At 35.6% G+C, this 20,235-nt stretch overlaps 1 protein-coding gene across 2 annotated transcripts in view; it reads right to left on the reverse strand.

Annotated features, from left to right (window-relative positions):
- LOC103485819 (ALBINO3-like protein 2, chloroplastic) overlaps positions 1 to 17,130 on the reverse strand; it is a 36,875-nt gene extending 19,745 nt beyond the window's left edge. The window contains exons 1-8 of one of the 2 annotated variants that reach the window (XM_008443536.3): positions 16,605 to 17,127; positions 16,020 to 16,126; positions 14,974 to 15,101; positions 10,800 to 10,871; positions 9,995 to 10,096; positions 9,416 to 9,475; positions 9,233 to 9,298; positions 8,441 to 8,488 (exon numbers count right to left, since the gene is read on the reverse strand). In XM_008443536.3, the coding sequence (XP_008441758.2) occupies positions 8,441 to 8,488; positions 9,233 to 9,298; positions 9,416 to 9,475; positions 9,995 to 10,096; positions 10,800 to 10,871; positions 14,974 to 15,101; positions 16,020 to 16,126; positions 16,605 to 17,038 (1,017 nt within the window). In that variant the 5' untranslated portion in view covers positions 17,039 to 17,127. Of the gene's footprint in view, positions 1 to 8,440; positions 8,489 to 9,232; positions 9,299 to 9,415; positions 9,476 to 9,994; positions 10,097 to 10,799; positions 10,872 to 14,973; positions 15,102 to 16,019; positions 16,127 to 16,604 lie in introns of both variants that reach the window. The other variant, XM_051084586.1, reaches the window with a different exon arrangement.
- Between the last annotated feature and the right edge of the window lie 3,105 nt (positions 17,131 to 20,235).

Below are 20,235 nucleotides of genomic sequence, written 5' to 3' on the forward strand. Positions count from 1 at the left end.
AGAGTCTAACTATAGGCTTCCCTTAAAGCCTACTAGTCCTATTATGGTTACTTTACCTGACCCTAGCCCTCATAGTATAGTCCTACCCATAAATCAAGTTCCTTGGAAAACCTACTATGGGAGGAATCTTAAAAAGGGAGTTGAGTCTCCTGTCGTCCAGACGGCTCCAATCCAGGATTCTAAACCAATAAGAGATGAAAGTATGATTGATTCCATTAACACACATAGTAATAACAAAATGAGTGAGAATGACAGGTTTAAGAATAATTCAACTGACTCACGTACTGACAGTAAGGCAGGTGAGAATGACAAGTCCGAGACGGCTGTTCTATAAGATATGGGTGAGCAGGGCAGTATTTATGGGGTCATTATAGACAGAGAGGACAGGATTGATGAGAACAAGATTGTTGCTGAACATAACGGAAAACGAAACTAAGTCAAACTATTCTGGAAATACTAGTAAGTATGATCCATTTCCTGATCTTCCTATTGCACTGAAGAAATGTACTAGGTCTTGTATAAAGCACTCCATATTTAATTATGCGTCATACGAGATTCTCTCACCAAAGTTCAGAGCTTTTACTGCCTTAACTCTACTACAATACCTTAGAGTATCCGAAGTGGAAAGCTGCTGTCATGGAAGAAATGAGAGCCCTGGAGAAGAACAAAATTTGGGATCTCTGCACACTCCCTAAGGGACACAAGACTGTTGGATGCAAATGGGTGTTTACACTCAAGTACAGAGCAGATGGAACAATTGACAGACACAAGGTCAAGCTAGTTGCAAAAGGGTTCATTCAAACCTATGTGATTGACTATTCTGAGACTTTTTCTCCTATTGCAAATTTAAACACTATTAGAGTTTTGTTGTCTGTTGCAGTGAATAAAGACCAATCCCTATATCAACTTAATGTTAATAATGCATTCTTGAATGGGGATCTTAAAGAGGAAGTATATATGAGTCCGCCTCAAGGATTTGTAGCTCAATTTAATTATCAAGTTTGCAAGCTTCAGAAGTCCTTATACGGGTTGAAACAATCACCAGGAGCGTGGTTTGACAAATTTTTCATTTTCATCAAGTCTCAGGGGTACTCTGATCATACCTTGTTCACCAAAGTCTCCAAGGCTGGAAAAATTGCAGTAGCGCTTGTCTATGTCAATGACATTGTGCTACCTGGGGATGATACTGATGAGATCGTTCAACTAAAGAAGAAGATCGGGTTTGAGTTTGAAATCAAGGACTTGGGAAGTCTGAAGTACTTTCTCGGGGTCGAGATTGCTAGATCCGAAGAAGGCATCTCAGTGTCACAAAGAAAGTACACCATTGATTTATTAGCTGAGACAAGTATCCTAGGATGTCGTCCTGCTGACACACTCATTGAGTTCAATGTCAAACTCAAAAATTCAGGTGACAAGGTTCCTATTGATAAAGAAAAATATCAGCGCCTAGTGGGAAAGCTGATTTGCTTATCTCACACTAGGCCTGACATCTTCTATACTGTGAACACCATCAGTCAGTTCATGCAAGAACCTTATGAGGATCACATGGAAGTGGTTAACAAGGTTCTGAGGTATTTAAAAGCAACTCCTGGTAAAGGTCTGAGATTTAGGAAGACTGACAGAAAATGTGTTGAAGCTTATACTAATTTTGACTGGGCAAGATCTATTTTGATAGAAAGTCTACCCATGACACTGTACTTTTGTATGGGCAATCTTGTAACTTAGAGGAGTAAGAAGCAAAGTGTTGTAGCCAGGAGCAACGTTGGGGCCAAATACCGAGCTATGAGTTTGGGAATAAGTGAGGAAATTTGGCTCCAGTAAGTCCTATTTGATCTTCATCAGGAGTGTGAGACACCAATGAAGCTTTTTTATGATAACAAGATCATTATTAGTATTGCTAATAACGCAATTCAACATGATAGAACTAAACATGTTGAGATTAATCGACATTTCATCAAAGAAAGACTTGACAATGGGAGCATATGCATTCAATATATCCCTTCAAGCCAATAGGTTGCTGATGTCCTCACCAAGGAGCTTCTCAGACCAAACTTCGACTTTTGTGTTAGCAAGTTGGGCCTCATTGATATTTACATCCCAACTTGAGGGGGAGTGTTAGAAGTGGGAGATTTTCCCTAAATATTTTTTCATTTTTTATCTCTTTGTATTTTTCTATTTCTTCTCCTTTTGTACCTATTGTATTTTTATCATAAAATAATAAGGAAAATATCGTGGTTTTTCTCCCGATACTCGGGTTTCCACGTAAATTTGTGTGTTCTTTGTCTCTACTTCCAATAATACAATCAAACAAGAAGATTTCCAATCTTGAAAGGAATCTCAAAATCATTAGTTTGCTCATATGTATTGCAGGCTATTGCTACTGACGAGAGAAAATTGGGGTCCTAGAGGTAAGTTCTCTCCCCCTTTCTTTTCTCTCTCCTCTTTCTCTCCTCTCCTCTTTCTTTCCCCTCTCCAGTCGTCCTTCCTCCCAACGGTAAAATTGTCAAGTCTTTCTACTGAATTTGGTTGGACAAGGGGCATTTCAATATTGAAGATGTTGATTTTCGAAAAATCCTACCAGTTTCAAAGAATCAAATAAAATGGTTTATTGCTGCTATGTTGAATTTGGTTCAAGATGACGAACATTGTTTCTTTCTCAAAAATGGCAGACGCAGATGGTACTACAAGACCCACGAAGTTCAAAGCTCCTTCTGGATGGATAGTCAAATGTGCTGCCCAAAATTCCTTAGGGTTTCAATCCTTTGTGCACGTCTATTCAGGGGGTGCAAACCAAGGATGAGTCTCTTTCTTATATATGCTGAAAATCTTCTTAGTGAATCACAATTATGGATTGTGGCAATCATCTCTTAAGCCGGCCTCTTGTTTACATGGAAATCAGATGAATTAGTCTGCTCACCTAAGCCTACCATGCAGATAAAGTGAAGGCCTCTAGTTCAAATTTCTACCCTGCGCAACATATCAAAGAACAGAGTCTACTGCCAAAAGAATCCATTAGTAATCCCTCCTCTCCTCCTTTAGAAATCTGAAGTTTGCAACAACAATGAGTTTGAAAATGTGATGATGTTATTAGAGAGGATTTCAATGATTTATGAATTATTAACAAGTTATTAATCTTTGATGATTGGAATGAAATCACTCTGTTCATGGAAGATTTATTTCAGGTGAAAATCATTATTAACCCTTTGTTCATGGACAAATCAATTGTTAAAGTTAAAAAAGGTAACGTGGATGATTTGAACCCAACGATTAGACTGCTTTGGTAACATAGAGAGTATAGGCAGCCATAAATTTATGTATTTGAAAAAAGATCCTTAACCCAACAGTCAGACTACTTTGGTCCAATCAGAAAGTTCCCTTAGTTCCCCAAAAATCGCCAAGTGTCCGACCAAATCTAGTTATTCTTTTATTGCAAAAACCCCTGGATTTTGGTATGCACACGGGGAAGACAAAGAGTCAGAAAAGATTTCTCCAGTGCCGATTGATTCTTAAACTCCTCGAAATGATTTCTCCTCCAACCGGAAATCGCCGATTAATATATAAAAATAAAAAGTTAAAAAAAAGTACCCCAAACAACAAATCTTCCTTAACATCAATCAAGAAACATCCCAGCGTTTCAAACTCTTCCCAAAGTTCTTTAGAAAAGGGTGCACATCCTTCCGCAATGCTTGGACAGCCTTCACAAATTTAGATTTGTTAGAAGAAAGTTGTGTGAAGCTTCTTACTCCTGATTTCAGTCCGCTAGTTCCTCCCCTTCTTCTTCAAATGTTCATTTTTCCCCCTTCAAAATCCCAGACTTAAATTGTGATTTTGAGCGAGGTGTTCCTTCCTCAACAATTTCAAGTGCAGTAGATGAAGGGTCTGAGGATGAAGATTCAGTGATCAGTGTCAGTAGCGAAGAACTAATACCAGAGGAAGATTTATGTACAGAGGAAACAGAGACACCAAGTGGAGAGGCAGATGATATAGATTCCTTTGGACCTGAGTTTGCTAATTCATCTTTCTTGCCAGAGCAAAAAGGTGTTAGGCAAGATCGAGGTTAACAACATTCCTCACCATCTGGTTCCATTCATTGAAGCTTGTATTCAATTAATTTGAGATGCCAGAGAAGCAGAGAAAGTTGGAACTTCGATTCAAATCATTAAATTTTGTGGAATTAATTTGTTTACTTTTCTTTGAAATGTCAAAGAAATAACAAAGTAAGAAAATTTTGAACCATGAAAATTCTCTCCTGGAATATTAGGGCTCCCGGGGTCCTAGATCAACCTAAACAATTGGCCATTAAAATACTGCTTAAAAATACCAATCCAGATCTGATTTTGATTCAGCAAACCAAACAAGAGGAGTTTGACATTAACCTTATCAAAGCACTATGGAGTTCGACAGAAATTGGATGGAGCTTTCTTGAAGCTCATGGAAATCTGGAGGATTGTTGACTATGTGAGATGAAAGCAAACTTTCTGTTATTAATGTTTTTCTTTTGAAAGGGGATACTCGTTATCAGTTAAATGCAAAATAGTGTGCAATAAGTTGTGTTGGGTGACCAATATATAATATGGACCAGCAGATTACTATTACTGAGAGAGGAAATTCATATGGCCAGGAGCTACTTTCCCTTGTTGGGTATTGTACACAAGCTTGGTGTTTGGGAGGGGATTTTAATATGACCAAATCAGGTGGAGAGTGGTTTCCAGAAGGAAGAATGACGCGCGGCATGAGGAAATTCAATAAATTCATTGAAAATTCAAAACTCATTGAAGTTCCTTTACTGAATGGGAAGTTTACATGGTCAAGATAAAGTAGAACAGTTTCGAGGTCATTGCTGGACAGAATTTTAGTTTCTTTTGACTGGGACGAGTTTTTTGTGAACACAAGAGCAACCCGGCAAATAAGGATCTCCTCGGACCACTTCCCCATTTTACTAGAAGCACGGGCATTCGAATAGGGGCCTTCCCCCTTTCGGTTTTGTATCAGTGCAGCCAAATGATTGAAAATTCTTTATCCTTGAGCACTCCGCCGGGCTAGAATGGCTTCGCACTATCAAATAAACTCCGGAACATCAAGGGTCGGCTCAAATCTTGGCAGTCAGATTACGAAAGGGAACAGAAAAGTTAGGAAGAAACCTTCTTAAAAGCCATTGCACAAGAAGAAAGCAAATATGATCAACTGGAGACGTCATCAGTGTCACCTATTGTTACTTTCTAAGAAAGTGGACCTGCTAGCTTTATATAGAAGGGAGGAAAGAGATTTAATCCAGAAAAGTAAGTTGAATTGGCTAAAATTGGGGGATGAAAATACAAGTTTTTTCCATCGTTTTCTTGCAGCAAAAAAAGAAAAAAAGAAGTCTTTAATGATCAAGGAGTCCCCACCACCTCATTCCCAAAAGTTGAACAATTAATCCTTGATTACTGCAGCAACCTCTATAAGAAATCTGATCATGCAGGTACTTGCCCTTCCACTTTTGACTGGTATGTAGTTTCAGGTGATCAGAATAAAAAGCTCACTACAAAATTCAGCTTCCTCGAAATTAGGGCAGCTCCAAAGTCAACAGGAAGATATAAAGCCCCAGGTCTGGACGGATTCTCAGTAGAATTCTTTATCAAATATTGGGATGTTCTCAAGGATAATATCTTTAAATTATTCAATGAATTCTATGAGAATGGGAAATTAACTGTGTGTGTAAAAGAAAACTTTATTTCTCTGATCAAGAAAAAGGAAGAAGCAATAGAGGTAAAAGATTTCCGATCCATAAGTGTCACTACTCTGCTGTACAATTGATTGCAGAAGTGCTTCTGAGAGACTGAAAATAATCATGCCCTGCATTATTGCTCCCACTCAAAGTGCCTTTTTGGAAGGCCGCCAAATCCTCGATCCTATTCTTATTGGAAATGAGTTGAGGAGGACTATAGGCAAAAGAAAAGGCAATATTGTATTATCAAACTGAACCTCAGAAAGGTATTTGATCAAGTCGATTGGGGTTTCTTGGAAAAAAATTTGAATCAAAAAAACTTCGATCACAGATGGACCTCTTGGGTCATGGATTGTGTTAAAAACTCTAGGTATTCAGTATTCATCAATGGAAGGCCTAGAGGAAGAATTCAAGCCTCAAAGGGGTTGAGGCAAGGGGATCCTCTCTCCCCCTTCCTTTTCCTTCTTGTTAGTGAAGTGCTTAGCAGTCTCATTACAAATCTACACATGAAGAGTTTGTATGAAGAATTCAAGATTGAAAAGGATAACATTCACGTTCACCTTCTTCAATTTGCAGATGACACCTTAATCTTTTGCAAGTTTGATGAAGATATGCTCAGAAACTTAAGGAAGACGCTTGAAAATTTTTAGTGGTATTCCAGGAAAAAGATCAATTGGGAGAAGTCAGCCATTTGCGGTGTTAATATTGAGGACAGCAAGACCTCCTCTGCGGCATCCATGCTGAATTGCAAAATAGAAAAACTCCCTTTGTTGTACCAAGGTCTTCCTTTGGGAGGATATCCAAAAAGTGCCCATTTTTGGCAGCCTGTCTTGGATAAAGAACAGAAGAAGCTACATATATGGAAGCGATTAAATCTTTCAAGAGGAGGAAGACTTACTCTCTGCTCATCGGTGCTCTCCAATCCTCCCACCTACTTCATGTCCACTTTCCTCATGCCATAAAAAGTATCTAATTCCACTGAAAGTACTATGAGGAACTTCATTCGGGAAGGCAACAATGGCAGCAAATTGAACCATCTTGTGAAATTGGACTTAGTTTCCAAATCCCAAGGAGATGGGGGTCTTGGTTTGGACAAGCTGAAAGTTAGAAATATGGCTTTCCTTGCCAAGAGGGGTGGAGATTCACAGTAGAACAGAATTCTCTTTGGTGTAAGGTGGTTCGTAGTATCCACGCCAATAGCATCTTCCATTGGCACACAAGGGCAAAGAGAACTCAAGCTTAAGAAGCCCTTGGATAAACATTGTAAAGTAGAAGCCTTGGCAGTACTTAAAGTTGAAAAGGGGACAGAATCTTGATTTGGTTGGATCCGTGGCTGGACAGAATTGCTTTGAAGACCAAATTTCCGAGTCTGTACAGAATAGCCCTTCTTCCTAAAGGCTCGGTTTCCAAATACTGGGACTCCTCCACCTGAGGCCTCTTAATTTTAGAAGATTGTTGAAAGAGGAGGAAGTCTCCGATTTTCAAATTCTCCTTGAATCCTTGGACAGGATAAGTCTTTCAAATTTAGAGGATAAAAGAAGCCGATCACTGGAATCCCATGGGGTTCGGTGAAGTCACTATCAAAACACTAAGCTCCTGCCTCCCCGTTGGACTCATAGCTGCAAAATTGCCTTTGGAAATCTAAATGTCCAAGGAGGGTGAATATAACCATATGGATCATGTTGTTCAGGAGTTTAAAATCTGCTTCAGTTATGCAAAATAAACTACCCACTCATTATAATTCACCTCATATTTGTCCATTTTGTCTTAGATCTCATGGGATCTATGGCACATATTATTCGATTGCGTTTCTGCTGCCAAGTGTTGGAGTAGCTCTTTAACACCTGTAATCTCAGCTAGACCCTTGATAAAGCCTGCAAGAAAGACATTAGACAGTTACTTATTGGTCCATTGATAGGGAAAAATGCATCCTTGCTTTGGTGTAATGCTGTCAAGGCAATCTTGGCAGGACTATAGCTTGCGTTTATGCTTTGGTGCAATGCTGTCAAGGCAAGCCTGCAAGAATAAATAACTCACAAGGCTGAATGCCTCCTCGTGGTACTCTCTAAGTAAACAATTCAAAGACTTCTCAATGCAAGACATCTTATTAAATTGGCTGGACATCATCCTTCTTCCTTGATCGATAATTCAGCTTTGGGCAACAACCTCTGATCATTCTTCTATTTGCAGCTCCTTTTCAACTGTCTTTAATTCCTAGTCTTGTTAGATTTGTTTCCAGGTTTCTTATTGGTTTGTATTGGCTGTGTTTATCCCCCAATTGGACTCTATTTAATTTTTGATTGGTCCTTTATTTTGTTAGAAGTGACAAGGGTGCTAAGAGGTACACCTAATTGAGATGCCCGGGTGCACCTCCTAATCATATTTTGGTTTTACGTTTTTGCTCCTTGTATAATCCTCTTATACTATAAGCTTTTGTCTTATTGATTATCAATAAATGAGACTATCCTTTTCAAAAAAAACAATATTGAAAGGAACAATAAAAAGGAAGTGTCAATCTTCTAATCAAATAGCTTTTGTTAGCCAGCAAAGAGAACTAATCAATGGACTGCAAAGGAATTAGAAATAAAGGAAAAGATTTGCTCGCAAAAATTAACTAAAGGATCACTGCAAAACTGAAAGTCCGTCCACACAACAATTGGTCAAAGTATTCATTCAACAAAAGTGGTAAATTTTTTGGTTCTTCGTCTAGGAAAAGCTAAGCAAAGACATTACCTGAATTGCAGTGAACGAACTATTCGTAACCCAGTAAACTAGACTACCCTGCCAAAAAAATAACGAGAGAAGGAAAATAAAGCAAGTTCAGTAAATTCATACTCTCGACCAAATGGGCAAGATGTCATTATTGGTAACCAAGTTTGAGAAGAAACAACCAGAAAGATTGTAATAAGAACTGTCAGAAAAGGTAAATGAAGCAATATTTGAGCGAAGACAAACTAACTAGATAGGGCAGTTCATCTAGGTTCTGACATAATACCATTAGGGTAAAGCAGTCAATCATTAATGAAAAAGAAAGAGGTTAACTTAAAATCTATTATTGGTCAGTTTCACCTCAAATTCTATTTGAACTCTCGTCAACACAGAATTCTAGTTTAATATTCTTCAGTCCTGACTTTCTTTAATGAATTGTTCTTCATTACTTAAACAAAAAAGGAAAGAAAAAGACTAAACGGAAACGAAAACAATAATTAATTGCTCCTGTACAGGGGTAATCAAACAGGATAACTTTTGGTTCTTTCTTTGTTACATTTGTAAGTATATGGTTTGTGAAATCTTTATATTACCCTCTTTTCCTTGTTACTCCTTTAAGAGTATGTATCCTAAAAGCATTAGTATCTCTTTTCTTCTTTTTAATGAAAAAGTTATATCTCTTGTTTAAACTTTAAAAATAAAAATAAAAGAAAATGATAATGATAAAGTCATAATGCTTCCATTGAAGTCTACAAGAACGGTGAAATCGTATAAAATTTTAAAATGCCACTTCAAAGTAATCATGAGCAAAATTACCTGTGGAATACAGTAGCCAATAAGAAATAGTGGTACAGTCAGTAGATTCAAATAGAGTTTGTAGTACTGCAGAGAGAAAATGTATTTATCAGTCTGAAATACATCTAAAGCATTGGAACAAAACTATAAGCATGTGTTATTGAGTACATTTCTGTCAACATTAAGAGCATCTTAAACACTTACTTTTGCTAAAATCCCAATTATGCCAGTTTCTTTTCCCAATGATGATTTTCTGAAAGACAACTGGGAAAAAGAAATAAAGAAATAAGCAACGAACACATACTGTTAACATTGAAAATTGAAAATGCAGATCATTGTTTGGCGAGATTTGAAAAAACAGAAAATTTAAAGTGCCCCAAAAAAAATGTACAATATGTCAACAATAAGTCAAAACAACATAGTTGCTTTCATGACAATCAACAATGTGTAGGCAAGTGAAGAACGAAGAAAAACAAGAGTTTTCTCTTGGCACTCAGCTGATGTCTGATAAAAGTTCATGCATGTTTGTAATTGAAGACCATATAATGTCACAAAACTCTATTGGAAGTTTCTGCTATCTTCTCTTCAAATGCCCTTCCACTTTTTTCTTTTCAAACATTCACATACCCGATACAGCAACCATTCTAAAAATCTTAGGTTGCATGGCCTCTTGAACACATACCAATAGCACCAGGTAATCTTCACTCAAGCTAGATCAGAAGCACCTAACACACCATTCAAAGAAATCTGTTTGAGCTAGAAAACAAGAAAAAGTTGGAATACCTGAACATTAATGAAGTGCAAGCTGGCAATTAAAAATGGAAATATGGGGCCAAAAACTCCATGTGGATACTCTGTCAGATTTTGGAACCATAAAGCTCCACCCTGCAATTAATACACCCCAAACTTAACCCTTGAATAATTCCAACTTTAGTTACTAGAAATAAAAAATTAAAAACAGTGCAACTACGGCAGCTTGTTGATCATATCAAAGATCGGAAACGAAAGGAATTTAAGGAAGCTGTGAGGCCTCCCATATTACATACATATAAAAGAAGGGGTAGAATGGTAAACAAACATGACAACAATGATGAGGAAATGAAAAAGGAGTGAGCGTGCACTGTGGGACCAATGGGAGAGAATGTTGGAAGGCCATATATAGCATCTTATTGGGAATGGGATGGGTAGGTTATTTTTGGGTAATTCTTAAGTAGGGCGGCTGCTGTAGCCGTAGGCATACCCTAGCTGTAGGTATGCTTTTTATTGCTTTGTTGCTTTGATATTGTTCTTTTCCTTCTTGTTAAGTCTATGAATGTATCCTTTTGGCATTATAAATATATAAGTACAGAGTGCTGCCTCTGTTTTTGCCATTAGAGTTGGGTAAAATAGTTCTTGTTAGTAACCTAACAGAAGCATCTAGTAGTATAGAATGACCAGCTAAATACATCAAACTAGAAAGCTCAACTCATCCATCCCCTTGATTGCACTTTTCAAGAGGCAAAATGAGAAAGATAAACTTTTTCAGTCTCTTAGGTGTATTGTGGAAGAATTATTCATTTTTTCCTCACATTTAATAAACCAGCCTTACATAGTCAAATCCAGGATGGTGATCAAGTGACATTTTGCGGATAGTAACCATCCACAATAGGAAGCATGGGACCTGCATGTACATTTGAAAATAAACAAGAAAAAAGGCAGACTTTCATCAGATGAGCTAAACGAGAACAACATGAAAATAGAGTTCAAAGTATATGTGCTTGCATGGAATGGTTGCATATGCTTAAATAAAGATAATGTAAAACTTAGAAGCTCTGATAATTCCATTATGGTTCATACTGTCAATTAATTAAAAAACAGGCCATGCTCCTGATGGGTTTAAATGGAAAACCAAAATCGAGCTTGAGACAGCTCTTTTTCCCCCTTCTACAAAACCAGCTTTCATTGAAGAAAATAGAACATGCAAAGGAATATGAAACAAAAAGACCAGAACTAAAGGATCCAAGTAAACAAAGAACACAAGCTATCAAACTACGCATTACAGAAAACAAGATGATATATACCAAACAAGCGAATTTTATTGTTTAAAAGATGTGAATACAAGAAGACAAGTACTTTATTTATAATTGAAAAACAAACTAATTCTAATCCTAATTAATAAAAGAAACAAATCCTGATCCTAATAGATTAAGGATTTGACCATAATACCCTAATCCTACTACATCATTCTATCCCTCCCAAAAAAGATTTCTTGCACTTCATTAAATTTGTGTACGGATCGGTCAATAGAGTTCAATAAAAGGGAATGAGGTCCAAATTTGAACTGGATTTGGGTTTATCTTTAGGCAGAAACAGAATACATAGTCATGGGTCTTTCAGAGAGGGTATGAAGAAAAGGTAAAAATTTTGCAAGACCAAATAGGTTGCCAAAAAGTTGTGTCGTCTTCTTCTCCTTTGCGAACAACAGCAAATGGGTTGCCAACAGGCTTTTGAGGGTCTTCTTCATCAACCACACGATTTTCTTCTTTCTTTTCCACAAACAATGTGTCTTTCATCTTCTCGATCGGATTTTTTAGTTTGGTCACCTCTACCTTGCCAACAAAATACCCAGAAAAAAAAAATTATTAGAGACAAGTCATCTCCCTCGTTGTTTTGTAGTCAACTGTAATTAGGTTTTCAAGTTTCTTCACATCAGTTTGCCTATGGGTATTTTCTTCTTTCCAAGAAATTTTGTGTGGGCTCCCCGATTTCTGTTCATCGTTTTCCTCCTCGTAGTGAATTTCTTGAATTACATCTTTCTTAAGTTCTTGCAAATTGCTCTATGTTTTGAATTATCTCTCCCAATAAACGTTGGATTTTCTTGACATCCTTCTTCATTCCTTCAAAAATTTCACAATTGATGTACAAATTTTTTTTTAAACAGAGACAAAAACTTCTTTATTAATAAGAACTCAAAGTACAAGAGATTTATACAAAGAGAGCAATAAAGAAGTAGTAATCAAGGGAGTCCTATAGAGATCAGGAGGTGCACCCGAACATCTCAACTAGGTTGACACCCCCTTAGCGTCAAACATCATATCCCGAGTACAAACATAAACAAACCAACATGGAAACAATAATAAAAGCAACCAGCTTGTTACAAAGGTCCAGAAAACAAAATGGGACTGGAAAAACAGCAAGAAACAAATGGGGAGGCCCAAAAAAAACAATCTCAAAACTAAAGACTAAAAACAGGGACAATCCTTCAAGCCTTCAAAAAGCAATAGAGAGCTTCAGGCTGCGTAATCTGCAAATAATGAATCTGATGCAACAACAATTAGGCAAGTTGAGAAAGAAAAGCATCCCAGTTAAGGTAAATGTCTTGGATAGAGTAATTAACGAACTCCTTTTTAAGGGAACACCAAGCTGCAGCATTAAGATCTGTAACCCGCATAATTTCTGCCCTTGGCTTGCTTTATCATGGAAGATACGTTGATTTCGTTCAAACCATAATTCTGAAAGTATGGGTGTTCTTGAATAAACTTCTTCATCATAATTATTGTAGGATTGATTTTTGAATTTTCATGCATATTTCTCAGCCTTTCTTGGTTGTTCTCTATAATGATTTATGTCCCAAAGTGTAGTAGTTCTTCTATAAAATTCCTTTCTTGCAGAATCTTGATATCTTTGGTTTCTTTTCTTTTTTTTTTTAGATGTGTGTTGTTCGACAACAAATACAAATGGGGTGTTCTTGAATAAACTTCTTCATCATAATTGTCGTAGGACCGATTCTTGAATTTTCTTGCATATTTCTCCGTCTTTCTTGGTTGTTCTCTATAATGATTTATGTCCCAAATTGTAGTAGTTCTATAAAACTCCATTCTTGCAAAATCTTGATAGATCTTCACAAAGCTTCCGTGTCACAAAGAGTTCCCAGTTTTCCACCAATTGCAGTCAATATTGGCCCAGATTGCTACTCTGATACCAATTTGATGAATACCAAATATGAAAATTTTATTAATGTCTAAAAGTTGTAAATACAAGAATACAAGTATTCTATTTATAATTTATTGGCAAACTAATCCTAATCCTAATCCTAATTAATAAAAGAAAGGATAATTTACATAAATGTAACAAAACCCAAAAATATTGACAGCTTGTGTAACAAGAAATTAAAGCCCATGAAGCCACCATTGTTTTTTTCATAAATTCCAGGTTTGCCCTTTGTTGTTTTTGAATATTGCTGGACCATTCTTCACTTTACTTCTTTTTCTTCTTTGCAATTTATTATCCTCCTCTTCATATTATTAATCTTTTCACATTATTAATTTTTTCACATTATTACTTCTCCTTGTTCATATTCTCACTTCTTCTTACTTGCGATTTCTTCATTTCCTCTTCCAGAATTTTTTCCTTTTTCATCTCTCATCATCTTTTTTTCTTCTTGGTACAAGATCTAAACGACGATCATGTACCAATATCTAAACAATCAATTATCCATCACATATAGACAAAGATAAACCACTATCACTAATATATCGTTTAGACTAGGTACGAGGGTACAAGATCGTTTGATTGGGTACAAGGGTACAAAATCGTTTAAACTTGGTACAAAAGTATAAGATCGTTTAGACTGGATACAAAACCGTTTTTTCACGCATGTGTGACCGATTAATCGCGGGTATTTTTGTTATTTCACGTTATGAGTTTGTGGGATTTTTCCTTTTTCAAAATTGTTCTATACGGTGTAAATGTTTTCGCACTTTGTTATATTTTTTGAAAAATTCCCAAAAAGAAACAAATCATGTTCCTAATAAACCAAAGAAACTAAGTCTAATCCTAATTAATAAAAAAAAACTAATCCTAATCCTAATAGATTAAGGATTTGACCATATACCCTATTCCTTCTACATCACAAGACCACTAGTTTAAAAAAAATTGAAATAAAGAATAATCACTAGAAACCTTGGTGAGAAAAGCCCAAGGCCAAATTGTTTCTATCCCCTCATTTAGCTCCTCAAGACCCACCTATTTTCTACAGCCAAATATTAGAGAAAACAGCAGAAAGAGCAGCATACTAGAGTTGCCCCTTTATCTCAAAAGGGAAGATGGAATAAGACCTCATTCATCAATTCATATCCCACCACAATCGGCTATAATCCAAACACCAAAAGTCTCCAAAAGGTTATCCCAAATCATCGAAACAAGCTAACACTCCCACCAAACATACTAACTTTCTTGGGACCTTCATAGTTTGGATCATCACAGCCCTAAAGAAACAAAAATCATTCCTGGATATGGTCAAAAGTATTAATCCTCCCATGGAAGACCTAGGCAAAAAACTGACCTTAGGAATTTTGTATCTTCCCAATCAAGGAAAGAAAAGAGAAAGCAAGGGGCAAGGCCATGCAAATTAAAGAAGTATACTTAACATCATTGCTGCATCTTACAAAAAAGCTATCGAAGAAGCCAAGTATACTATAACTATCCATTTTTTCCTTGAAATTTTTATTTTAAGAAAATTTTACAAGTCCATAATCCTTATCCAGAAAAAGAAAAGAAAAAAAAACAAATGTTCTTGATTACTTTGTTGAGTATTTCAATTGAAGAGGGACTACCTCTGACTAACCTTCTCTCATGCTCATCAAGAAAAATAGACACTGGATGATTATCATTTACAAAGACAAAAGAAAAATAGTCTAAAATAGAACTTTGGTGAAACTCATACATGAGAAAATAGAAAATTTTTCCAAAAATAATATAGTTTCTTATTAGATTAGAATCACCTGAATGAAAAAGTATGCAGGGAACCACAGAAATGAGGGGCATCCAATTGCCTTTCTTTCTTTACGGAAAAGAGAAATTTGGTCGATGTAACTCCGTCTCGAAAGAGGTGGTGGCAGTGGAGGTGGCACTTTGAGAAATGCAAATAAAAGTCAAACTAAAGTGATTGTGTTAAACAAAAAATAAGGTAATGATGATTATATTAACAATTTAACTGTGAACAATTAAATTGTATTTTTATTGTGTGTGAGTGCGTGAATATCTTTAAATCAGTCTAACTGATAATAAAATTAAGGAAAAATATTAACTTATCCCCCTAAACTTTGGGGATGTATAAATTAGAACTCCCAACTAATAATTGTATCAATTTTCTTTCTTTTTTTTTTTATGAAAGCAACTTCCATTGAGAAAAAAAAGAAGGAATACAAGGGCATACAAAAAAACAAGCCCACCAAAACACTCCAACTAAAGGAAGGGGTTCCAAGTAAGTAAAATGTTACCGAGTGAATAGTTACAAAAAAGTTTCCAAACCAAGACCAAAAGGGAAACATGAAATCTAACTAAGGACCAAACCTCGTAAGGGTCCCTATCCCTCCCTATGAAAACTCTATTATTCCTCTCCCCGCACCAAGCATACCACACAACCCCCCAAACCACAAAAAACGGCCTTTATCACTAAAAGGAAGATGGAGGAGGAACTCTGCAACAGCACAAACATCACGATGGCTGGCTAACAGGATTCATTTTCTGTTTATAGTATGCAAGTGTTCCTTAGTATGTTTCCTTCAACCTACTCTTTAGTTGGTTTTTCCTTTTATTGTCATTGAGATAGGATAAAGATGTGGTTTCATTGAAGAGTGTGTGATTCTTCAAACTTTTTTTACATAATCACCCGTCAGCCCAATTACGACTGCAGGAGTTCCACCATAATTAACAATACAATTAGATTATTCCTTTATTCATTCAGGAGTTCAACAACCCAAGCCAAAAACTTTAATGAGTCAAGCAGTAAAGAGAAATAAATCAATTCGTTACTTTGGAAACTTACACTTTGGAAATAATTCACCAATCCTTTTCAACTTGTTGAGTTGAACAATGAGTAAGGGAAGCAACGTAAATCTGAGAGCTAAAGTTGATGAAGCAATAACTGCCCACCTGAAATCAAAAGGATCAGCGAAGTAAATTAAAATTTTAATATTTCCAAGAGAACCAAAATCGAAGCTGTCAATCTTACTAGAAACCACCGTCCACAATCTTTCCTCACCCCAAAAAGACCCAACTGTTAGACAACGAGAACATTAAAATTTTGTGCATCTAACTCAAGTACACACGCGGAGTATAACAATGTAATGGGATGAGTATTTTATTGTTATCCATGACAATACAAGGCGGCTATAGAAACTCTCTTATATAGAAGAGCTTGAGGAAAGTAACAGAAAACTACTCGACAATCAAAGACAGAGCTCGTTAAATAGGCCATGACATATACCGATATCAAATAAAAGAAAGACACTATGACCAAAACACGATTCAAGATGTTCAAAATGGAAATAGAAAAGATCAAAATCCATACGCTCCGTACACTCTTCTAAATATTCCTCCAGAATCATATGAGAAGTATTGAAATGCTCACCAGGGCATACCGGTATACTGATGGAAACCATCCAGAATCGAAGTAAGTTGCTGAATGGGTAAAATTGAATCCTCCACCGTAGTCGTACCAATGACTTCTTCAACAACTCCTCCAAGTTCCAAGTCTTGAATTCCCGACTGGAGGATTCCCGTATCGTCGTTCGAGAGGTGTCTTGATTCAACACTTTGTTCGAACTCTGAATCATCGTTTGAACGAGTCCAGAAGTACCGAGAGGAGAATGCGGTGAGAGCACTAACGGAACTTATATGAGGATCAAAACGATGGGAGGGAGTGGTGAATGGTTGATGGTGTGAGCTTGAGAGTGTGTGAGCTTCGTGAAGTCGAAAGGGCAGAGGACAAGAAAGGAAAGAGATGGAGTAAAAACGAGACGGACGAAGACGGCGAAGGTGAGTACAGAGCTTCGACGTTGCCATTTTTCGGCGGAGAGGGCAAACTCCGACCAACGAGGGATGCTGACTCTCCTACTCCACGTAGCTTTTATTTTACTTCATTTTCATTTTTTATAGATTTCAATTTTGGGAAATTGTTAGAATGGTCTATATCAATTTAGGAAAGAGTTCAATTGGTAACTAACCAAAAGGTCCATGGTTCAATTTTGTATTAAAAATATTAATTTTTATCTCATTATCTTTCATTCAAAAAAACATTAGGTAAGATTTATGATTGTATCAATTACACCAATAAATCATTGAGAATTGTTCATAAATCAAGTACAATCATCTATTTTGTAAAACTAACATTTGAATAAGTTTACGCATATGTGACATGTATTGATGATTTTCAAATATAATGGTAAAGAGGCGTCTAAATTGATTAGCTTATAAAAATGGGAAACTTTCGTAAATGTAACATTACCAAACTATTTATGGGGCCCGTAATAAAACTTAGAAAATTAGCCATTTTTTAAATATTTCAAATTTATCCTTCCATCTTTCTTATATTTCTCAATTTATTTCTTTCATCGTCTTTCTTCTTTCCTCTTCTTTTTTTTCCCACGATTTCTTTCCGTCTTTCTTATTTTTCAATTTTTTATTTACGTCATTTATTCTGTCTTCCTTATTTTCCTCTTCTTTTTTCGATTTCTTTCCATCGTCTTTCTACTTTTTCTCTTCTCTTTTTCGCTGCGATTTCTTTCCATGGTCTTTCTTATTCTTCTCTTATTTTTTACGTCGTTTAGATTTGGTAGTGTACAAAAAAATAGCAAAATCTAAAAGATCGTGTATAAAGAATCTTGAAAAAAAATCATTTAGATTGGAGTAGCCAAATGTAAACCATCATGTAAAAAAGTAGGCAATCGTGTAAAAAAAATAAAAGATAGTGTATAAAAAATCTTGAAAAAAAATCATTTAGATTGGAGTAGCCAAATGTAAACGATCGTGTAAAAAAAATAAAAGATTGTGTATAAAAAATCTTGAAAACATTTAGATTGGAGTAGCCAAATGTAAACGATTGTTTAAAAAATGTAAACGATCATTTAAAAAAGTAAATGATCGTTTAAAAAAAAATAAACGATCGTGTAAAAGAAGTAAAAGATCATGTATAAAGAATCTTGAAAAAAAAGTCATTTAGATTGAAGTAGCTAAATGTAAACGATCGCGTAAAAAAAATAAATCATCGTTTAGATTTCTCTAAAGGATTCTGTACCAAAATAATTAAAAAAATCATATACCAAATTTTGACAAAAAAAAAATCATTTAAATTTTGACAGTGGCTTCAATGACGCGAAAATTGTGTCGTCGAAAGTTTTTATGACACAAATTTTGTATCGTTAAAATCCACATTTCAAATAGTGCAAACAAAATGCTCCATCTAACCGTTCTTCTAGTTCGTCTAAAGTCGACTGACTAAGAAATAGTACAAAATCAAGAGAATCGCCAATGCTTTATCTTCACAATCCTTGAGATCATCATCATTGTACCATCCTCAAAGAAGTAAACAATTTCGAAGATGAAGGCCACAACTAGACGGATGTTGGACAGGAAGATCGTCTTCTCAGACATTGGATTGGTTAGAGAGGTGTTTCAGAGGCTTATCTTCAAATACATCTTCATCAGGTATGGAGAAAAGGAGACATGACCATTGCTAGATTTCTCAATTCAACGACGTTGCAACCCAACATTCGACGGACGATAGTGGCTAGATTGGTGGGTTCAATGACGTTGGCTTATTGTGGCGTTTCGACAGCGATGGCTAGAGCACTGCTTTGACGTCGATGGGTGGAGGAAAATTGGATGGAAGGGTTTTTTAACGCTACACGGCTAGTGGGTTCAACAATTGATTTTAATTGCGTGAGTGGGGAAAATAAAAAATTCTGGAATTTGAGATTTTTTTAGTTGGAAATTTGTTTAATGATACAAAAAATTTGTCATTAATTAACGACTCAAATTTTGTGTCAAGAAAAATTATACAACGATGCAAAAATGTGTCACTAAAAATTCTGCATTTTTTAACGGCACATTTTACTCCACTCCACCCATTTTTTTATTTTTAATGACACAATGTTTTGATTAGTAGTGTCATTAAAACACATTTTTCTAGTAGTGAATTAAAATTAAATGAAAAAATAATTAGAAAATAGTTAGAGAAGAAAAGGTCAAACTCAACCTACATCCACTTTCCTAAGCACCTCTTGGGATTTTGATTGAAAACCTTCTTTTGACTCTTTCTACGAATTAGAGTTGAATCACTATTTGCTCCTTTTTCGGTTTCAAGAGCAAACTCGATCATTTCTATGGTTAGGATCTAACTGTAAGAAGATATATTGAAGTGTTAAAAACACACAAAAGAAAACTCTCTGAAAAGAGTGAGTATACAATTTTAAACTTACTATAATTAATCCTCACAATACAATGAAGAATTCTCTCAAGTACAAGATGAAAAGAATGAAAATTGGAAGCTTTAGAGAGAATTTGAGAGAAAAAAATTGAATGGTTGAGATTTAAACTCAATTAGCCGTTAGACACAACACAAATAATAATATAATAATATGTCTTTTCAAAATAATTTATTTGAAGCACAAAGAAAACAAGTCTACCTCCTTTTTTAAAAACTAGCCGTTAGACAAAAAGATAAATAATAATATAATAATATGTCATTTTTAAAAAAAAATATCTAAAACCCAATTAAACAACTTCACCATCTTTTTAAAAAACTAGCCGTTAGACACAAAAATAAATAATAATATTAAAATTATTTTCTTTTTAAAAGCCAATAAAAAACAAAAATTAAAGCCACATCTGTTATTCCTCTATTACTCCTATGTTACTCCAAGTGGTTTTTTTAAAAGCCAATAAAAAAAACAAAAGCTAAAGCCACATTTGTTACTCCTCTATTATTCCAAGTGGGTTTTATAAAAGCCAATAAAAAAAAAAAACTAAAGCCACATCTGTTACTCCTTTATTACTCAAAGTGGTTTTTTTAAAAAGCCAATAAAAAAATAAAAATTAAAGTCACATCTGTTACTCCTCTATTACTTCAAGTGGCTTTCTCTAATTGGTTCAAATTTGATTACTTGGTTGCAACGTCACCATCTCGGGTATTTTTCAATTAAGCTTCTTTCAACAATATTTTCTTCGTTTGAACTTCGATTTGGTTGATTCAAGAGACGTCA

The sequence above is a fragment of the Cucumis melo genome, chromosome 5 (assembly GCF_025177605.1).
Source record: "Cucumis melo cultivar AY chromosome 5, USDA_Cmelo_AY_1.0, whole genome shotgun sequence".
Taxonomy (NCBI): Eukaryota; Viridiplantae; Streptophyta; class Magnoliopsida; order Cucurbitales; family Cucurbitaceae; genus Cucumis; species Cucumis melo.